The sequence below is a fragment of the Vombatus ursinus genome, unplaced genomic scaffold (assembly GCF_900497805.2).
Source record: "Vombatus ursinus unplaced genomic scaffold, bare-nosed wombat genome assembly UNPS02014775.1, whole genome shotgun sequence".
Lineage (NCBI taxonomy): Eukaryota > Metazoa > Chordata > Mammalia > Diprotodontia > Vombatidae > Vombatus > Vombatus ursinus.
Window position 1 is genome coordinate 14,881,704 of NW_020954553.1, and position 21,732 is coordinate 14,903,435.

The 21,732-nt window shown below is 41.1% G+C and overlaps 1 protein-coding gene across 1 annotated transcript; it reads left to right on the forward strand.

Annotated features, from left to right (window-relative positions):
* The first annotated feature begins 1,135 nt into the window (after window positions 1-1,135).
* Window positions 1,136-20,559, forward strand: SFPQ (splicing factor proline and glutamine rich). Its single transcript, XM_027864671.1, has 13 exons — window positions 1,136-2,037; window positions 2,836-3,024; window positions 4,831-5,132; window positions 5,470-5,565; window positions 8,587-8,783; window positions 8,882-8,966; window positions 9,277-9,394; window positions 9,829-9,874; window positions 9,963-10,081; window positions 12,498-15,816; window positions 18,998-19,042; window positions 19,344-19,411; window positions 20,464-20,559. The coding sequence occupies exons 1-10, from the start codon at window positions 1,240-1,242 to the stop codon at window positions 12,633-12,635; spliced, it is 2,088 nt and encodes a 695-aa protein (XP_027720472.1). The 5' UTR covers window positions 1,136-1,239; the 3' UTR covers window positions 12,636-15,816; window positions 18,998-19,042; window positions 19,344-19,411; window positions 20,464-20,559.
* The last annotated feature ends 1,173 nt before the right edge of the window (window positions 20,560-21,732 follow it).

Genomic DNA, 21,732 nt, shown 5'->3' on the forward strand with positions numbered 1-21,732 from the left:
AGCAAAGTCAGAGAGATGAGAATTTAATTTGGCTGGAATGCAGAATGAAGGGGAGTAGGATGAGACAAAGCATGAAATGGAAGCTGGAGCCAGATTGTAAAGGGCCTTCAATGCCAAGTTAAGGCCTTCATATTTTATTTGCTCCACATCTGGAAGCTCTGGAGATGACTTCCACCCCCTTGCTCCTGATTCTGCCCTTTGGAGCCCAAGGGGTCCCCTCCCCCACCAAGGAGCACACTTGAATGGGGCAAGTAGAAGTAGCTGTCTATTGCTAAAGTTTGGGAACCCGGAAAGATGCAAAAGCCTCAGCTACTGGCTTGCCCCGGGGCCCCAGTGCAGATTATTCAAGGTGCCTAGGCTGGAATTGCCACCTTTGTAGCAGGAGGGGCTGGGGGTGGGGAGAGCTCAGACTTAGTTGCTTTTTGGCCCTGGATAGTTCCTTAGTGTAGGCTCTTTGGTGGCAGGGGCTGTATTTTTAAAAAATTTGTCTAAGCCCATTGCTTAGATGGGCCTTTTGCACACAGTAAGTGTTTAATAAATGCTTTTAGTTCATTCTAAGTTCAAACACACGGAGAAAGTCCTGAGAATTTGATCCCTGGGGTTCACAGATTTATGAAGGGGGTGACTCGCTTGGGTTTCTGGGAAAGCATTGCATTCATTGGAGGCCGGGAGGCCATTTAACGACCTGCGTCAACTTGTCACACACTCTCAGGGCCTCAAGTTTTCTCTAAGTAAAACGAAAGGTGGAAAGATGGATCCTTCCACCTCTAAATCCTGGCTCCCGATACACTGACACGCTTGCAGCCTCATTTCTAGACAAGACGTTTCAACCATCCCAATCCGCTCACACACCCACCCACAACACCCACACCCACCCACACCCACGTCGCCCACGAGTGCTCGTTCAAATTCCGCCAGCAAATCACAGCAGTCAGAAATCCTTTCCTCTGCTGTTCATTGGCTGGTTCAGAGAAGCAGTCCTGGCACGGGTCCCACCCCTTAGTAGCAAACCAGTAAGGGAGGACGGGATCGCGTCATTGTGCGGCTGCCTAGCTATTGGTTGAGTTTGCTGTCCGTCCGGCAGCTCAAGGGGCGGGCGCAGAGCCGACGACCTATATAAGGGGAGGACAAAGGCAGCGCGGCGCTTGTGTCCCCCGCCATTTTGTGGTTAGCAAGGTGGCCTCCACGTTCCCCGAGCGACTTCTCCGCTTTTGCCTCGCCCGCCCGCTGATCACGGACATGTCCCGGGACCGGTTCCGGAGTCGCGGGGGCGGCGGCGGCGGCTTCCACCGGCGCGGTGGCGGCGGCGGGAGAGGCGGCGGCCTAAGCCATGACTTCCGTTCACCGCCGCCGGGTATGGGCCTGAGCCAGAATCGAGGGCCTCTGGGGCCGGGCCCGGTCCAGACCGGGCCTAAGCCCTCCATCCCGCCGCCTCCCGCGCAGGTACTGGCACAGCAACAAGCGCAACAGGCGGCCGCGGCAGCGGCAGCGGCTGCGGCTGCAGCCGCGGCGGCGCAGCAGCAACAGGCATCGTCGCCAGACCCGCCGAAGCCAGGCATCCCTCCCGGCAGCAGCCCCGGACCCACGGTGGGCACCGCCGCACCGGCATCTGTTTCCGCGCCGTCCGCGCCGCCCCCGGGATCGGGGGGGCCTCCAGGCCCGGGCTCTGCGGCCTCCCAGGCCTCGTCCGGACCGTCTGCTCCTCCTGGGGGGCCTCAGCAGAGCTCTTCGACCCCGGCCTCAGTGTCCTCAGGCGCGAGCGGGGGCCCGCCCCCGGGCGCCCCGGGGCCCAAACCCGGTCCGAGCCCTGGCGGGCCCAAAGGCAAGATGCCTGGAGGGCCCAAGCCTGGGGGGCCGGGCCTGACTCCTCCTGGAGGACACCCGAAGCCTCCACACCGGGGCGGCGGAGAGCCCCGCGGGGGCCGGCAGCACCACCCGCCATACCACCAGCAGCAGCCGCCGCCGCCGCCCCATCACCAGGGACCCTCGCCCGGCGGGCCTGCGGGCCGCAGCGACGAGAAGATCTCGGACTCGGAGGTGAGTGAGCGGCACGTTAAAATGGCGCCCGGCGCCGAGCCTGCTCCCTTTCCTTTACCCCCTCCCCCCTCGAGGCCTCGGACTCCATTTTGTCGGCATCGAGGTGACTCGGCGCATGCGTGAGCAGGGCCCGCCAGCCGACTCACCCGGGCCTCGCGTGGCCCGAGCGGGCGGGGGCGGGGGCGGGGGTGGGGAGGGGGCCCGAAAAGACCGCTCGGTGTTTCAGTGACGCGGAGACGCCATTTTCTCCACCTTAGGGTGTAATGGATCCTAATAGGGCTTGTGCGTGGCTGGAGAGAAGTGGGGGAGGCTGGGATATGATGTAGTAAGATGGCGCTGGTTGGAGGAGGAGGAGCTAGCGGGGAAGCTGGGCTGCTGGGCTGCTGCCCTTTCCGGGCCCTTGTTGCCCCCGGGGAAGTGGGGCCGTGTTCCCTAGGTATCCTGCCCCTGTCGGCCTGCCTCTGTTTCCCTGGCTGTTAGGTTCTATTTCCGTTGGGTGTTTGTTTCGCCTCAGAATAGTCTTGTAACTATTTCCTCCTGTCTGCCCCTCCCTCCTACTAACGGGAATGTGATGAAAGGAGGAAGAACCAACGCAGAGGTCAAAATCGGATGTCCCCCTGAATTAATGCCTAGCTGGGAAAAGAGCATTTTTTTGGTAAGGGCAGGAGGCAGTGAAAGTTAATTCATAGTAGATTTCCTTCCTCTTTGGCAAGTCTGGAAAAGACATAAATTCTTAGTTTTGTGGGTACTTACCTCCTTTTGATAGAAAACTACCCCCCCCCCTTTTTTTCTGCCTAGGGCTTTAAGGCAAATTTGTCTTTGTTGAGAAGGCCTGGAGAGAAAACGTATACACAACGATGTAGGTTATTTGTTGGAAATCTGCCAGCTGATATTACAGACGAAGACTTTAAAAGATTATTTGCTAAATATGGAGAACCTGGTGAGGTCTTTATCAACAAGGGCAAAGGATTTGGTTTCATCAAACTGGTGAGTGTGTTTCAGCTCCTTGGTCACTGGAAGATACATTTGTGCAATACAAAACATATTTTATTGTTTGTTTTTCATGTTGGCTTTAGGATTTGGGGAGATGGGGACACACTTAAGAGTCCAGAAGTCTGATTTCCATGTGTTGATTTCACTTTGATTTGAGTCTCTTAATGGCTTAGGGCAGGAGTGGGGAACATGTGGTCTTGAGGCTGAAGGTTCCCCCACCTCCTGTTTAGGGTGTAGCTAAGTGGTATTTAATTATGCCCTTATTGTGACATTTATCATCTTGAATGGTACCTTGGTAAAGGTTGTTTTACTGCCATCGTCTAGGACAGCTAAGGTTTATACAGTCTAGGACAGCTAAGGTTTATACAGGCAAACTTCCAAGCTTTGAGCAGATGGAAAGAGTTAGGTCTATAGCTCAAAGAATGTCTTTGATAAAATGTTAAATATTAAGCCAGCAGAAATTGATGCTGCATATTTCTAACATTTCATTAAAATACACATATTACTGGTACATAGACCTTGGTATAGCTGGTGTGGCATCCTAAAGATGTTCTGTAACATGACAGTTTTAGTTTGGTCCACTAGAGGCAGTGTGCTGTAGTGGAAACAAATCAAGTGTTGGTCTGCAGGCTCTGCCACTTTAGCTCTATGACCATGAGCAAATAAGTCATGTGTAATCCTCCTCTACTTCATCTTTCTCAATGATAAAACTAGAGCACAGTATGGCGTGGAGTTTTGGGCAAAGTCTTGGTTTTTTTCCCCTGTTCTAAACATTTTGCCAGACAACCTCCTTTCCCTGTGCCTGCCAATGTATTTATGTAATCTGTGAGTGGCAGTGTGGCTTAATAACTTATATTTATATATCGCTTTAAGGTTTGCAAAGTGTTTTGCCTAACCTCATTTAGTGGAATGAGCCCTGGAACTTGGTTAGGAGTTACTTGGGTTCAGTTTACGGTGTGACCATGAGCAAATCATTTTGCTCTGGCGATTTTGTTACTTTGTACAGAAAAGAACACAAGTAGTTGTGCTGATTAACTGAGAACGTATTTAAAGCATTTTGTAAACTTTGAAAGTGCTACAGTAACATCACTTTCTCAACCCAGTAGACTTAAGTTCTGCCAGGACAGATACTGTTACGTTTATGTGAACTTTATGTTCCTAATGATACTTTCTTAACCCAGTAGACTTAAGTTCTACTAGGATGGATACTGTTATGTTTATGTGAACTTTATGTTGCAACACTTTACACAGTATTTTACCTACTTGGATATTTGAGTCTTCTCAAATGAGCCATTGGGAATAGATTGTAGCTTATAGTGCTTTGATTTTTACATACTAGGTACATAGCTGTGAGGTGCATAACATAAGTAATAAGCATTTATGTAATATAAAATTTGCAAATCAGTTTTTATGTGCATTTATTTGCCTGTGAATTTCACAATACCTTCCTGGTGTAGATACTATAGTTATCTCAGTTTCATAAATAAACTGAAGGGATGTGTTTTCCAGTCACCCAGGTAGGTGCCAGAGGCCAACTTTTTGAAGACTTCTGAGCCTAAGACTTGTATACGGCTTTTAAGACAAGTACACTACTCCGAAGAAGTGAAATCATACAGATGGTAAACCTTGGCCTCAAAGTTACAGCTAGGATCATTTGACTCCTAGACCAGCATGTTTTTCCATAGAAGATCCCTTAAGCTTTTATTCTTGGGAAATTAAATAAAATTATGTAATTTGTCCTCAATTCAGCATTAAGTCAAATCCAAGGTTAATTCAGATTTGAATACTTGATATTTGCAGGAATCTAGAGCCCTGGCAGAAATTGCAAAAGCAGAACTTGATGATACACCCATGAGAGGGCGACAACTTCGTGTTCGTTTTGCCACACATGCCGCTGCCCTCTCTGTACGAAATCTTTCACCATATGTTTCCAATGAATTATTGGAAGAAGCATTCAGCCAATTTGGACCTATTGAAAGGGCTGTCGTAATTGTTGATGATCGAGGAAGATCTACAGGAAAAGGCATTGTTGAATTTGCTTCTAAGCCAGCTGCAAGAAAAGCATTCGAGCGATGCAGTGAAGGAGTATTTTTATTGACAACGTAAGCTATCTCAAATTTTTAAGTTTTCTTAAATTTAGTACATGAATATGGTGTAGCACAGAGATGTCAAACATGGTCCATGAGCCTTCTAAGTGGATCTAACCTGAACCAGATTAAAATGAACTTGGCGCATCTTTAACAAAAGCAATAAAACCACATGTAAATATTAACATGTGATTTTTCTAAGTCAATATATGGCTTGCAAGGATCCTTATGTACGATTTAGTGGTCCCTGTTTCTATTTGAGTTTGGTACCACTAGTATAGGGTTTTTATCTAAAGTAGGTATGGAAACCTGAACAAACTTGGGTATCATTTTCTTTTTTCCCCCCCATTAGAACTCCTCGTCCAGTCATTGTGGAACCACTTGAGCAACTAGATGATGAAGATGGTCTTCCTGAAAAGCTTGCACAGAAGAATCCAATGTATCAAAAGTAAGAGTTGTTTTATACTTGAATGATTAAAAAGGGTTGTGATTTTTCTTTAGAATACATCTCTGTATCTTACAAGACAGTTTTGAGTTGTAGTGGTCCTAAAAAAAAGCCCCTTATCAAGTCGTTAGTAGACAACTGAGCTTTTCTTTTTCTTCAGAAGCCTTTGTGTTTCAGATCCCTAAATAAATAGCCTTCCTAGAGCATAGGATCTCTTGTGTATCTCAAAGGCACTGCAATGTTACTTTAGTGGAGGAAAGGGAGATGGGGTGGGAAATGGAGTCAACTATAGACTTGCTGCCAAAATTCTAGATGTTGGGCCAGCTAGATGGTGAAGTGGGTAGAGCACTGGCCCTGAAGTCAGGAGGACCTGAGTTCAAATCCAGCCTCAGACCAAACACTTGACACCTAATAGCTGTGTGACCCTAGGCAAGTCACTTAACTCCAATTACCTTAAAAAAAATAAACAAAATTCTAGATGTTTTTTTAAAAGGGATGGTTTTTAATTATGGATTAAATAGTTGGATCCAGACCCACTTTAATAACTGGACTAATGTTCTGGAGATCTCATCCAAATGATTGAATCAGACTAGGATAAGTCGTCTCAGGTGAAATGAGAATAGTTTTGCTCATGTTTAAAAAATAAGAAAGAATCCTACAGAAATGAGAGTTGGACGCAACCTCAGTTCTCTAACCTTTCCTTTTCCCCCTCTACCCCTCTTCCCCCCCTTAACTAAAAGGAATCCACAGAATCTAAGGATTTGAGGGTTAGAAAGGTACCTCAGTAGCCATCTGGTCACTGCTCAGGTTCAAATTGTAAAGTATCAACAAGCATTTATTAAGTTCCTACTGTGTGCCAGGCACTGTGCTGAGCATTGGGGAATGCAAAGGCAAAAGAACAGAAGAATTCACATTACAAGAACTACAAAAACAGTCATTTAGTCTAACTCATATGTGAAAAGGAATCTACTGTAACACCTGACAAGTAGTAGGGGTGGGGGGACCTGTGTGGGGAAGGGGAGGATCCAGCCTCTCTTGACCATTTCCAAAGAGAGGGAACCTAGAGGTAGCTTTGAAAGCCTTGAGACCACCTTTTGTTGTAACTTGTCCACAGTTCCTATTATTGAGGAAGTTTTATGTCAAATTTACATTTCCTTTTTTATAATTTTTACCCATTCTTCCTATTTCTGCTCTCTAGGGCCAAACAGAACAAATTATTCTTTGATTTGCTAATCCTTCAAATACTTGGAATCATGTGTATCTCCCCTGATTCTTCTCTGGAGGCTAAACTTTCACATTGGTTTCAATCAATCTGGTTTCAAAGTTCTGCGCTGTCCTGATTGCTCTTTGGACTTTCAATGTATCAATACTTTCAAACATTTGTGACCAAAAATGGAGCACAAGACTCCAGATAAGATCTGATAAAACCAGGTTACCAGAAGGGTTTGTACCTCCTCATTCCTGGAATATATGCAGCCCAAGGTCACATAGCTTTTTGGCCTCTACGTTAAACACTGCTGATTTTGTTAATTCTGCAATCTTGATTTAAACTCTCAGATTCTTTCACATAACCTGTTTCTCCCCGTTGTGTACTTGTGGACTTTTAAAATTTGGGATAAAACTTTACATATATCCTTATCAAGTCTGATCGTTTTAGGTGCAGCCCAGTAAGCCACCTTTTATGCTATCTTTGGATCCTGTCTTTAATTCCATTGGCTGTCCCTCTCTGTTTAATTGTCTAGTGCAAATTTGATGACCTTGTCGTTTGTACCTTTATCCAAATCATGGATAAAAATTAAGCAGGATGGATAAAGTTAAGTAACACAGGGCCAACTAAGCACAGATAGCAAAGTAGGATCCAATGGAGAACTGGTCAAGTTGGAACCCTTGATAAATAGCTATTCTTGGAAGTCTGGACATTTAACTGGTTTTAAATTTTATGTAATCTCACTAGTCCACACGTCTCCCATCTCCCCCAAGCCAAACTCTCTGACTATAGATTGCAGGCCATTATCAGGCTAAGAATAGGGTGACAGCAATTCACGTGAAAGACTTGGGGATTCTGGTGAATTGTTGAGTTAGCAGTGTAATGGCCAAAGGGGAAAAAAAGCTGTTGTAGTCTTAGGCTGCATCCGTAGGAGGATAGTGTCCATAATAAGAGAAGTTTATAAAATTGGCTTGGTCGATCATATCTGAAATACCATATTGGTTTGGAGTGCCCCATTTTATGAAGGGCACTGAGAAGCTGGTAGTGCATCCAGAGGATGTGACCATGAACCTGGTATGGAAATTGGGGGTGTTTAGCCAAGACATCTTTGAAGCTGTAGAGAAGGCAAGTGGGTCTCCTCTGAAGAGGAGAAAAAAAATGAGTCCAAAAGTAGGACAAGTTTTTACTTATTACTACCCAAGGGCAAAAAAGAGGTGTAAATGTCTGTTACTATACCCTTGGATACCACTTTTTGCTCACTAATCTTTTTTTGGTAGAGTTATTTTTTCAGCTTTGTCCAAAGTAGTTCAGCTTTTATTCCCAATTTGCCTTTTGGAACATAGCCCTTAATCCAATTGAGCTATTTCTTTTAGCTCTGATCCTGATTTCTCTAAGATGTCTTTGCTAGGACCTAATAATGTATGATACTTATTTCCTCTGTTGCTAGTGCCCTAGCACACCCTTAGAACTGTATTTGCACCTCCCACCTTTGACTTTGGTTTATATCATCTTCCCGAGGTGATTGCTGCCCCCTTCATCAGTGGATCTTTCTGTGTGATGATTGAACTGCTGTGTTGCAGATATATCATTGCCTGTTTTCTTAGAACATAATGGGAAATTTCTTAAGATCAATACATGCTCATATGGTGAGGAAGGTGAATGCGAAAGTGCTGACACTTTAAAAAATGTTGCCTAGTTGCTAAATCTCCATCTAACTCTGTCTGTTGTTGATGATCATTGATACAAGCTCTGATAAGATTTTCCAAATCATACGTTGCATCTACCAAATGACTTGACAAACTTAACGCAATTTTCAGGGAGAGAGAGAACCCTCCACGTTTTGCTCAGCACGGCACCTTTGAGTTTGAATATTCCCAGAGATGGAAGTCTTTAGATGAAATGGAAAAGCAGCAAAGGGAACAGGTTGAGAAAAACATGAAAGATGCAAAAGACAAACTGGAAAGTGAAATGGAAGATGCCTATCATGAGCATCAGGCAAATCTTTTACGCCAGGGTAAGTGTCCTCATCTGAGATCAAATTTGAGGTGGTCCTACTTAATTTGTGTATTGACTTGCATTAATGGGAAAAAATTTAATTATTAATATACCCAGATCTAATGAGGCGTCAGGAAGAGCTGAGACGGATGGAGGAACTTCACAATCAAGAAATGCAGAAACGCAAAGAAATACAGTTAAGGTAGGATTTGTCTAGTAGTTCTAAGGATATCTGAATATGTTAAAAAATTTGGTGCATTGCTTAGCAACCAAGGACTTCCATTTTCCAGCTGAGCTGAGGCGTAGAGGTTTGAATGGCTTGTTTGGTATTTTATACCACTATTTGAATGACAGAGCTAGGCCTCAGCTCGATTCTTTTGAATTCTCCCTCTCCTTTCTTCACTCCCCCCCCCCCCGTGGTGAAACAGCCATCATATTTACTTTTATATGATGATCTCTAGAATATTCATGTAAATGGCTTTGAGATTTAAAACATGAGTGCCTTTTTCTAGGCAGGAGGAAGAACGACGTAGAAGAGAAGAGGAAATGATGATTCGCCAACGTGAGATGGAAGAGCAAATGAGACGCCAAAGAGAAGAAAGTTATAGTCGGATGGGATACATGGATCCAGTAAGTGTTTGGAGAATGTTAAAAATTGGTATACCTGTGAACCAGAGTAATAGAAGTATAGAATAAGATTTATACATTTTTTTATTTCATACTTTCAGGCTTCTGCTTAACCTAATCTTTATGTTGGGAGTTTTGGCTTAAGTTTTCAGTAGGCAGAGTGGGCTTAACTTCTCGGTTCTTTAAACTTGTGGATTGTCCAAAATGGGGGGAAAGGGAAAGGGCCCATATTATGAGATCTTGAAATAAAAGTTAACATTTGACATGATGATTTATCTGTAACTATACATTTCTGTAACTCCTGTTTTATCCTACAGTATTGTATCATTTCTTTAGTACCTGAATTTGAAAAGTTTTGTCTTTGTTTATTTTCTAAGTGTGTCAGAAAGTATAGTTTTTGCATGTTTGTAACTAAACAGTACCTATTTTCTTTACAGCGCGAGAGAGAGATAAGAATGGGTGCAGGAACAATGAACATGGGAGGTAAAAATTGAGAATGTGTATTTCTTTAAACAGCATTAGTTGACTGAGTCATTGGGTTCAAATTATAACCATTGTTTTTGTTTCTTAGATCCCTATGGCTCAGGAAGCCAGAAATTTCCACCATTAGGTGGTGGTGGCATAGGTTATGAGGCCAGCCCTGGAGTTCCACCAACAGCCCTGAGTGGTTCCATGATGGGAAGTGACATGGTAATGTATCTTCTGGGAACTTAATGAGGGAATTTCTCATTTTCACCTTTTTTTAATTTTAATTTTTTTTTTAAAGCAGATGACTTTGAACTTTCTTAGTTCCCCTAGTCTTTGTAAATAGTGATATGGAAGGTTAGTGTGGCGATGTGTATATATGTAGAAAGCTTTTTCAGCTGTGTGGTAACTTAGCTGAAGATAAGGTTGCCAATAATGGAATCGGAAATATGCTTTCTGGAATATTTGCAGTTTTCTTTGGCATTTTAAATGGGTTTGAAGTTCTTCATTCTGTTGCTGATGCACTTTTGATTTAGTGTGTGGCAACCCCAAATTCCTAGTGTTAGTGAACATACCAGATTACTCTGTATCTAAGTAGGAGTAATCACATGGCAAAGTATCATTTTTTTAAGCTGGTATTTGCCATATGCACTAGAATCATAGTTTGTAGCTTTAGGCATGTTTTAGTGGTAGGACTCTGGTCTCTACTTGCTGTGTCTTCTATCATATGACAAGGGAATTCTGATTGTGTTCTGACTCGTCGTTTCCCACTTGTTGGGTCTGTCTGTGGTTACAGCCTCTTAATTCAACTTACATCTCCATTTTGTTCAAGGGTACATTTAAAGACTGTAGATTATTTAACATACTAATTGTGTGCTCTTGATCTGAGCCCTCTTGATGCTATCGTGTTATAGTTTTACTACTGATAGCTTACAAGAATGCTTGGGAATAATTTGAACTGGTTTGAGTGGTTGCATTAGGCTTTCACCATCCTTATAAAGTGCACTGTGGCATTAGGAGGGTTTAGAGGGCGATTTTTAAAAATAATTTAGGGGATCTTTGAGATCACTTTTCATAGGACTTTTGGGCTATGGTGAGCTGCTGTGGCTTACCAGATCATCTCTTTACATTAAAGTGAATTGGATAACTTGAGGAGGTCAGTTTAGCATTATGGCCTTTTGCTAAATTTGTTAGGCCTTTCGAGAATAAAAAGGAAAACATTTCATGCTTTAGTTTAACATTTTGAGTGGTTTAGTAAAACCAGAGCACCTTCATACTTAACTGTTCACTAAAGTGCTAATAAAAGGTGCCTGTCAAATTTGTAGCAAAAATTTGATAGTGCTGTTCCTGTGGACAAGGCTCTGTGTTCCATATAGGTCATGGTAACACATGTCACTTAATGGCTGCTCTTGTGTTCTTAGTTGTAATTAAAATTAATCACAAAAAGCCAGAAAATCTTGCTGATTTTGACAGTCCACTACTTAGAAGAATTGAAGCCAGGCTTTTCAGTATCTCCAGTATTTTGAAAGATTCTTTTCTTAGTTGTTGGTATTAGTTGTAGAAGCAGTAAATAACTGATTCTACTCTATTTTTAGTAGTTGATGGGATAGTAGTTGACATCTAATTTTATTTGAAATGCAATACACAAGTTAGGCTTCCGTGCTCCTTTACCTGTAGAAGGGGCTACTGCTTTGTTCAGTCACTGCCCTTTTTACTTAGTACAAAAATACCTGACACTAGATACAGTCTTGAAATCACTGCTTTATTGCAGTCATTTGGGCTTGTTGGTAAAGCTGTGTGGGTGATGCCAATAAAGCCTTGAAATCACAGAAAGTTATGAAGTGGACTTTTACAAGACCTGGGGAAATGTTGGGTTGTTTAATGGATGCACATCACTCCTGTGTCATTAGTTAACCTGAAACAGTCAGATAATACTGTGAAATTCTGTCTGGCTATGTAGCTATGGCTCTGAAGTGAGAATATGGCAACAAGTTTTTTAAGTTATTGTGCTGGTTAGGTTAAATCATTAAATCCATTAGTCTCTTATGCTTTTTCTTTTTGTAGTCCAGTAGCACTGTATTAAAACTTTCAACCTTTTAAGACATCTGCAGCTTAGTCAGCAGATCTGTCTTAAGCCCATCTCGAAAAGCACAAGGTCTCTAATGCAGCACATGCCACTAACTGGTGAGTAGGCCTTTCATGTCAACTCATACTGAGTGAATTGAATCTTTCCGGTTAGACTTTCTTGGAAATTGACTGGAGTCAACTAAATTTCTCTGCTCAGACCTTGAGTATGCAAGCCTCTCTCTGGGTTAATGAGGTGTGAAAATTTCTAGAACTCATTTTGGAATGGGTATTCACATCTGCACTAATACTTAAATTTTTTAGCACTACAGGGAAGATCTGTTCTTTGAAACACAGGTGTATGAGAATGGATCAAGTGGGAACATACCTCAAGGCATGTATTACCATAAACTAATTTTCAAATTACCCTTTTTTCCTTTCTATGTTCCCGGTACCTGTGGATCGACTCAATGGTGATTGTATCGACGAACGTTGACTACGGAACCTTCTAAAAATATTTACTTAACACACATGGACATCAACTACATATAATGAACTGTTAATACTGTTCCAATAGCGTACTGAGCGCTTTGGGCAGGGAGGAGCTGGGCCTGTGGGTGGGCAAGGCCCTAGAGGAATGGGACCTGGAACTCCAGCAGGATATGGTAGAGGGAGAGAAGAATATGAAGGCCCAAACAAAAAGCCCCGATTTTAGATGTGATATCTAGGCTTTCATTCCAGTTTGTTTTTTGTCTTTTCTTGTTTAGACACCGATCTTTTTAATTCTTGCATTTTAGTAAGAAAGCTACATTTTTATGGATGTTAGAAATTTATTGACCTAATATTTGTAAATGGTCTGTTTGGGCGAGTAAAATTATGTAATGCAGTGTTTCAAAAAGGGAGAAAATCTAGCTTTTTTTTTATGTATAACGTCCCTAAAGTTATGGCAGTGTACCTTGTGCCACTGAATCCCCAAAGTGTACCAATTTTTTTTTACTGTGCTTCAAATAAATAGAAAAAACTAGCTATAAATTTGATCTTTAATTTTGCCATTCATGCTTCCATCATATTAGGTCAGGGAATACACCTTGCAAGTTTAAGACTCTTGGCCTTTGAAAGATACTTTTCATTTGTGGGAATATATATTTAGAAGCAAGTTTTCTTTCCACAAATGGTTCTAGTTTTAAAGAAACGGTTACTGAAAGAATAGTAATTATTTGCTTGCTGTGCATTACACATAATACAGCAATGAGGATAAGCTATCTTGAGTATTTTGGAGATGGTGATGTAAGTTGAAGCAGAACTCTAATCTTCTGCAGGAATATGTATCAAGATTATGGAACGGGTTTTAGAACTGCTGGTGGGGGGGAGGAGGGTGGGCTGGCTGAGTTTTTTTTTTTTTTAAATAGCCCTATCTATGACTTTTACCCTGTGCTTGGTAGTTTTTAAAGTTGGAAAAAATAGGTCATTTCACCCCTCCTTTTACCCTAAGACCAATCCCTAAAGAATGGCTTGTATTGACTTCTCTTCCAAATTAAAGATTGTTAAATGTGAAGACTTCATGCATTACTTTTAAGTGGCTCTATAAACAGGGAATGTGTGTTCTGCCTGAAATAGTTAATCTACCAGAGAAAGCTGCAAGGTAGTTGAATGACCTAAAGCAGGGGAGAACCATGCAAATTTGTACTCTGTAACTTACAGCTCCTTGTGCTACTTCTGTTGGGCAAAATACAGCATAGGAATACTAAAACTAGAAGCTTCAAGAACCTAGCAGATCTCCTTTCTGAGAGCTAGTGGTGATCACATTCAGGGCTGTAAATTAAGTATTGAATTGTAGATCTGGCAGATATCCCTATAGTTGCTATTTGGTGTATCAGTATAAAGTAGCACTAAATCTAGAGGGCATAGCTCATGCTACACAGTACAAATGTTACTCCCTTTTTAAAGCATTTCAAGTGTTTTCGATGGTGTTGCCAGTTAATTGTCAACTTCATTGAATCCTTCACTCTAGAGTATCTCATGATGTAATATTAATGTAGTTGGTTGCCTGTGAGTGCTGGGAGCCTGATTTCCCAGTGTTAAATACATTAGCAGAGGTGTGACCATCCTGCTTTGACTGGTTTGGCTCTGTTCTTAGTTACGTATTTCAAAACTTGTACATTATATAGCTCTTCTATGGTACTGTTCTCCCTTTTCCTCGTCTCCTTTTACCCCCGTTGGTACTAATTGGCAAATGTGAAATTCTAAGCCAAACCTTTGTTAAAAGGCTAAAGCTTAGTTCTGTAGTTTGCCTATGTATAAAGGCAGACTTTTTGTTAAAATAATTGGGCATTTGGGCAGTGGTGAGTTAGTAAGTCCCCAAATGTAAAGACGCTATTAGCAAAGCAAGTTTTGTGACCAAGATACTAGTAGTTACTGGGTGCATACAATGTGTTTAATTGAGGTAGACTCTTTGATACTGGCTATCTTATGCTCATTCCTATTTTCCACCAAGTTATAAGGAAGAGGGAAGTTGGCTTTTTCTACCATAATATCTTAAGTTTAGGAAGTTTTGCCCTGTCAGTGACACATGAGATCTTTTCTATGGACACATATCTCTTGGCTTGAAAGCAGTCCCATTATGACTCGGTTGAATTGTAGTAAGGACCCAACTAATAACCAAAAGAACTATTCAAACTATTCCTGGGACACCCAAAGAGGGTGAACTTGATTGTGGGGGGGTGGGGGATGGTGGGGAAATTGGGAAGTCTGCCTGTAAAATTAATGTTTCAGTTTATTTTTCAGATTACATGCCTTTCTTTATAAAAGAGATGCTGGCACAGACCCTAAAATAAGTTTTAAGTAGTACCGTACCTTTGAAGAGTGGTAAAGGATGCTAATGGATAACCTGAAAGTTGTGGCTTTTGATACCCTTATCTTGGGCAGTAAAATTGCTAAACATAGTTTAGCAAAGAACTGTACAGTTCAACTGACATTTGACTTGTCATGTTAACAGCAGTGTACCAAGTGTTGTAAACTGCTCAAATTGACTTTCAAAAAGTTCTTTTGAGATCCTTTGTGCTAAACAGGTGTAAGTTAGTCTTAACTAATTTGAATTTAAATCATTTTAAAAGGAAGTTTTCTAAAAGCTTGAATCACATGGGTTTGGAGAAGGGTGGTGATTAGCCTAGTTCATAATCATTGGGTTTTGGTAGTTTCTAATCTATTAATAGTCATTGTTAGCTATTTTTCTCCTTTTAAAAAAAAAAAAACACCTTTTTCACACACCCCCTCCCTTCCCAACTCTTTCATTCCCTTTTCACTTTTCTCCCTTACTCATAATTTTGATTTGGATTGGGCTTTAAGAGGACCACTGGTGCTTTCTATGCAGCATAATTTTTAAGTATACTTCAATCCTCCTAATCTTAAACTGCATTCTGTAGATCCCCCAACTCTGGGTAGATTTAGCAGTTAGGTAGTAAATAAGCTTAACGTGTTGGCACACACTGTCCCGTGAAATTGTAATCCTCTTTGCTTAGTACATTAAGCATCATTTTTAAACTTGTAGGAACATAATCCCACAGCTGCATAGATGCATTATACCATTTAACATAAACAGATTACAATTTATGAGAAATTGTAACATTACATCTGTGAGACTTTATGTGGCATTTTATGGTAGATTAAAATCTAGATTCTTGGCTTCTCCTTGGCAGCCACTTTATTGTGGCAGAAAGTTTTTCTGGTATTCTTGGACTGCAATTGTGCAAGTAGTGGCCTGCTACATAACTGCATTTAGCCAGCATTTCTGCAGTGCGTAACTGTGAGGAACGTAGTACCGCAAATGGCAATGGACATTAGGACCCGGATGTAGTATTCCTGCTTGCTCCAAGATTCTCATTGCCGACTGCATACAGGTAGGTAACAAGCAATATAATCTAACTTGGTGACTTGCTATGTACTTTTATTCTGTGGGCATTCTGACATCACACTTCTGATAATGAAATTACAGTGCAGCACCCAACACTTGTATGTTGAAGTTAGCTTGCATCAAAACTGCGTGGGTTTCGGGTTAGAGCTGTAATGTAAGCAGAATTCAGTGCTGTATTGCAATTCTGAGATAAAAACTGCAAACCTGATGCCTTGGTATCTGACTCAGTTGTGTGGCTTTCTTTGGTTTCCTTGTATAACTCTGAAGATAAAATTGAATACTGCAGCTCTGGGGAAGAGGGGATACATAACCAAAAAACCATACTTAGGTACAGTTGGGTGCTCTTAGAATCTTGAAACAGACTTTGTAGCATGTTGTAGTCTTCTGTAGCAGCAAGCTGACCCAACTAGGTCAGCATGGGTAGACTTTTCATTATACCATCTTGGTGTAACCTTTTCTGTAGGATAAGTGAATTAAGATACAAAATACAGTTTACTGTATTGTGCATTTTTTTAAGGGGGCTCCTTGGGAACTCTGCTTGTTAATATTGGGTTCAAGTGGGAATCTTCCAGTGTGAACAGTTCTCTAGTTTTGTGGCTTGTCCAAATCTGTCTATACATTGAAACCCTGAGGTGTTGGGTGGGAGGACGTTGGTATGGCATGTTCTTTTGCCAATAGTAGAACAAAATCTGGGAATCATGGCTTCCCAGTAATTGCCAACAGTTGAACAAAATCTGGGAATCATGGTTTCCCAGTTTAAAAAAAAAAAGCTCGTCGTGATGTAGAGTGAATATAATCTTTAGAACAGTCTTGTGAACTTGGCTCTGATTAGCTTTAGGAATGTGATGGTTCTAAACTCAAATTGCCAGAAAATGCAAGTCTTTCAAAGCACCTTCTTACTGTTTAGGAAGGATGGACTTAAGCTTGTATACATTGTTGTTTTAGAATTTGAAGTTTTAATTTAAACCCCTGAACTGGTTCTTGGCTAATGCATAAGAAACAGGTTTCAGGTGTAATGATTTCTGCTTTGTAACTGCAAAGTTATGACAACTCTGCATGAATGCTGGTGTAGACTTCTCTTGACTTGAGAATTTTTTCTTCATTTGTATTTCCTAGCAAAACAGCTTGTTCATTAGCAAAGTTTCCAAACTGGAGACAGATCTGTACTTTGCTTTCTAATCCATTCAAGCAAGTAGTTTCTGTACTTTTGATGTCTCTTAATGAATAGTTTAGCTCACTGTAGTAGTAACATGATGTAGCTTGTATTTCTGTTGCTCAGCAAGTGACATCAGTGTCACTAAATCTGGCTTCTAACAAACACTGTGGGGTTTTCTGTGCATTAAAAAATGTTAAATCGGTGGCCATAGCTGCTACCGTATCACAAGTGCTTGAGTTTTTTTTTTAGGATTTATTTTTTTCATCAGTCAGTATGCTCTAAGTGCACATACTTGACATAACAGTTTGGACTTTAGGAACATCATGAAGGGGTTTATCACTTTGCTTTGTTCTTCATCCTTGAAACTGATTGGGTTTTCACTCTTACGGAACAAGCAACCTGTGACATAAATGGGTTTCCATTTGCTTTAGCTATCAATTGTGAATCTCAGTGCAGTAGGTCTCCCCCCCCCCCCAAAAAATAAACCTCAGCCAAACAAGTTGGGAATAAGTGGGTTTCAGTAATGGAAATACCAAGGTGTTTGCATTGTATTTCATGGTTTTACATTACCATTCAAAACTAAACTGGTGCTTTTAAAATTTAAACAATTTGAAGCTCAGAGGTGTGATGCCAGAATGTATTTGAGTACTTGTTAGGCCCTTGGAAACAAGATAATGGTGCTGTTTGAAAGATGAAATACAACGGGTGCTTTTACTGAGAATAATGTAAAGCTACATACAAAGTATGGATGATGGTTGCAGTTTCCCCAATACTTAACAGATGCGTGTGACTCGTTTTGGACTCTAGCTTTAATGGGGGGTTGCATGTCTCCTATTGTTAATCATTGTTAGCTGCAGTGACATGATTTGCAAGACCTTTGTTTTATTGCCTTTCCCTAAAATGTTATGTGACATGTTTTTGGAGAGCCTTGCTGTTTGTTCTGGACCTTATTTGGTTTTGCCTTTAGCTGATATGTCAGTTTTCTGTCAGCTAGTGCAGTTCTCAAATGGCTGCCTACTAGGGAAAGAATCTGGAGGATTCACTACTCCTTTTTCATCTGTCATTGCTGCTAGATAATGATTGGCAATTAAAAGACTTAACTGTGGAAACCCCACAGTCATCTGAACAACCCATCACATATAAAATATTGCTTTAAAACACCAGTGCTGACAAAGTTGGGTTCCCCCCTTTCCCCCTTCCCCCCTTCTGGGTGAAATGGGCTGGATAGAGTAGGACAATCTGGAGAGGGGTTGGATGCAAAAAGATATAGTATCCCTTATGGATGGTACATGTGCAACAGGGAATTACGGAGGAAGAAAAGCTTGGAATTGGAACTTGAATTAAGGCTGATCTTGTTCTTGTGCACTGTGGGCCTGCATTGTGAATGTGATGTCCTCTCCCTCTGATGAGGAAGGCCATGTATTACTCAGGTTCCCTTGGTGTGGCATTGTTAGTCTGCCCTAATATGAAAGCCCAGTGAGGACTTAAGGGAGGGGGAGAAGGGAACTGTCTAGAATGAAGGGGCAACAGCTGAAGTATCTCAGACTTGAAATGGGGAGGGCACTCTTGAACAGGTTCTGCTGAGATTGGTCAGTCTGCCTGATTGATGGTAGAAGGTAATATAGGAAAGGTGCTTTCTTAGTAAAGAGCAGGGCTTGATGATGTTAGGGTAAAAGTTGTCACATACCTTCACATAAGGGATAGTATATTTTGGGTTGCAATCAAACTACTGTGCTCAAACTGGTGAAAGTAGCAGTTTAGGAATTCTGTATTTAAAAGGAAGTGTTCTTCACTCTTAATTCAGTTGCTTACTTTTGGACATCATCTTTACAAGAATTATGTAAACTAGACTATCTGCCCCATAAGTTTCTTTCTCCTACTATTTTCATATGACATAATTTGCCCCCAATTTACCAATCTTTATCTCTGGAATTTTTACCTTTTAAATTGTGAAATTACTAGCATTTTTGGATCTTTGACTTTTATAATAACATTGTTTATTATTCTTTAGGTAAGAATGGTTGGTGTAGGCTGAAAACAGTGCTCATCCATTGAGGTAAGTTTACTTGCTTTTTGAACTGTGGGAGTCTTTAAGTTTATTATATATGATAATTACAGATTTCCAAAAGGCATATTGTTCAACTTTAAGTTCTGAGAACTTGTCTTCATTGTTTGGTAGGAGAGCTTAAAATCATGGAATCATTCCAGTCATTAGAAGCTTATCCCTCTTAGGAGTAGTAATGAGGACTTTTCCCCTTTTTAAGTCCTTCTTTGCTGCTTGCCTGAAGATCTAGAAAGTAATATTTTTATAATGACTTGTTTGTGCTTAGTGACTAACATTACCCTTTTGGTTTTAGTCTTCAGTACAACTTGAGCACATCCAGAGTGTGAGCCATGGTCAGCCACCCAACCAGTTAATAAATAGGTAAGTTGAAGGTGTGCTATATCACCTACTTTTCTGAAAAGACAGTAACTTTGCTGAATAACCAGACCCAGAAGTCTTAATGATCAGAATTAGCCGTCTTTTGCTTTTTTATTAGGTTGTAAGCTCTTTGGGGGCGGTAGAGCTGTTTTACATTTTTTTGTGTCTGGAACATACTAGGCACTTAAATTTATTGGTTGATTAATTTTAGTTTTGTAGCATAGAGCCCAACATAGGTGCTTTTAATAAATGCCTGTTTGTTTTTTGTTAGGTGAGTGCCTTGTTTTTTGCCATGATGTGAGGTGAAGCTTCAAATTGTCATCACTCTTTGTTTTTGTGAACATAAATGTTTTTAAAATGAGGAATTTTTAAAAAACTTAATTCACATTGCTTATTCTTGCCCTCTACATACACTGAGAGGTTGCGAGACAGTTAAAATTGATTTTGGTTCCAAAGTCAGGTCCCAGTCCTCCCTTCCCTCCAGCATACACATGATACCAGGGTACTGTGAAAAGCTCTTTGTCCTTGTTTTTCATTCATAATAAATTTAAACTGCAGGACAGGTTCTCAGTGGGTTGGGAATGGACTTTTTACAGGTGGAATTAGGTCTCAGGCTAGGGTTTATGTTGCTGAGGGTGACTACCAGTTAAAGGAAGACAATCTAAATGCTAGGCCAAGCAGATTAGATTGTATTAAGAAGGCAGTAGAAAGCCATTCGAGGTTTTTGAACAGGGTGAATGAAGATGATAGAGACTGATACAGGATGGAGAGAAACTTCAGTAATCCACGTGTTGAAACATACTACAGTGATCCTGGACTTGGTGTCTCTATTAGCAAATGCTTTCCTACTTGGATTATTTTGTACTGTCAGTCTTACTGGCATATGGAAAATATTGGCCACTTGTCTTGTTTGGTACTAAAACTTTTTCCTATGCACGAGGCTTAATGTTTGTTAGCCATTTTTTTTAGCTGACTTTAGTGACTGCTTTGACACATTAATATTTTAGTAGTTTTTAAAGCCTTTTGGGGTAATGATGCCTTTTTTGAACTTACAGGAGCAAGGAAGGGAGCAATTTTGGAAATCCACAAACCATCGAAGAGGAGCCAGGATTATTGAAGAAATTTATTCTTAATAAAAAAGTTTGAATCCATACCTTAGTGGTTCTGCTTTTAGTAGAGAACATGTATTGGTAAATACAGTTGGCAAGAGCATATGGTCCAGTATTGCCCCCGGCAGTTCCAGAACTCACTGCTAGGTGGCACAAAAGGAGCATCCATTCCAGTAGCCATGAAGCTTCTCTATTTCTGTAAACAAATCCCTGTTTAGGCATGCTCTTTGTATACCAACATTTTAAAAATCCATTCAAATGTTTATGGCTATTTACAGTATTTCTAAAACCATCCTGGCAGTTGGTGTATCCATATTGTATCATAGCAACTGGTGAATGTGTAGGAATGTCATATTAAAATTGGAAACTGCTTGTTGACATGTAACTCCCCAATTTAAAATGGGGAGCATGCCTTCATTTTTCCTGTCAGGAGTTTGTTTTGACCGTAATAGTTTTGCTGCGTTCATGTCTGTAGGATGTGTTTAGGTTGTTGTAAAGCAGGTCTGCACAACCTGCAGACCACCGAAGGATTTCGGGCGGCCTGTGAAAAAATGTAGAAGGTCCTCTACTACCTACTACAGGCCTCCCGAAATCCTTTAGGGTACCTGTGGGCCATAGATTGTGCAGGCCTGTTGTAAAGTCAATTTGAGTTATTGGAGGATTGAATTCTTTTTAAGTGGGTCTGAGGTACAGTAGATTTTTAATCAGTACTTAAAGCAGAGTGAGTGTCATGACTATGTAAAAACAGTTTTATAAAAGCAAGTATCTTGTTCAAAAATCACTTCGTTGTGTTCTAAATTATTCAAGTACATATATATCGTTAACCCAAACTATCCATCCCATTACTGTCCTCACTTCTCTTGCCCAGCATATGTTCTCTAGACAAACTGGTCTATTTACCTGAGATCTACTTTTTTTCAGTCACCTCGAAATGGCCCTCTGTGATAGAATCATTTCAATACATTTCTTCAACTAAATCCTTACTCTGTATGCCCCTAATCTACTGGTCCAGGATCTAAAATCTAAAGTAACTCTCCATTGCTTATTAAAATTTCTCAGCTGAGCAATTTGAGACTCTTTTAACCTATGTGCCATTTCACTGCCTATTGGGAAATATATATACTACTACTTGCCCACTGGAGTGGATAGTTGACCAGTACGTGCCTGAAAGTCCTTTTTCAACTGTCAAATCCAGTAAGCTTGAAGTGAAAGCTG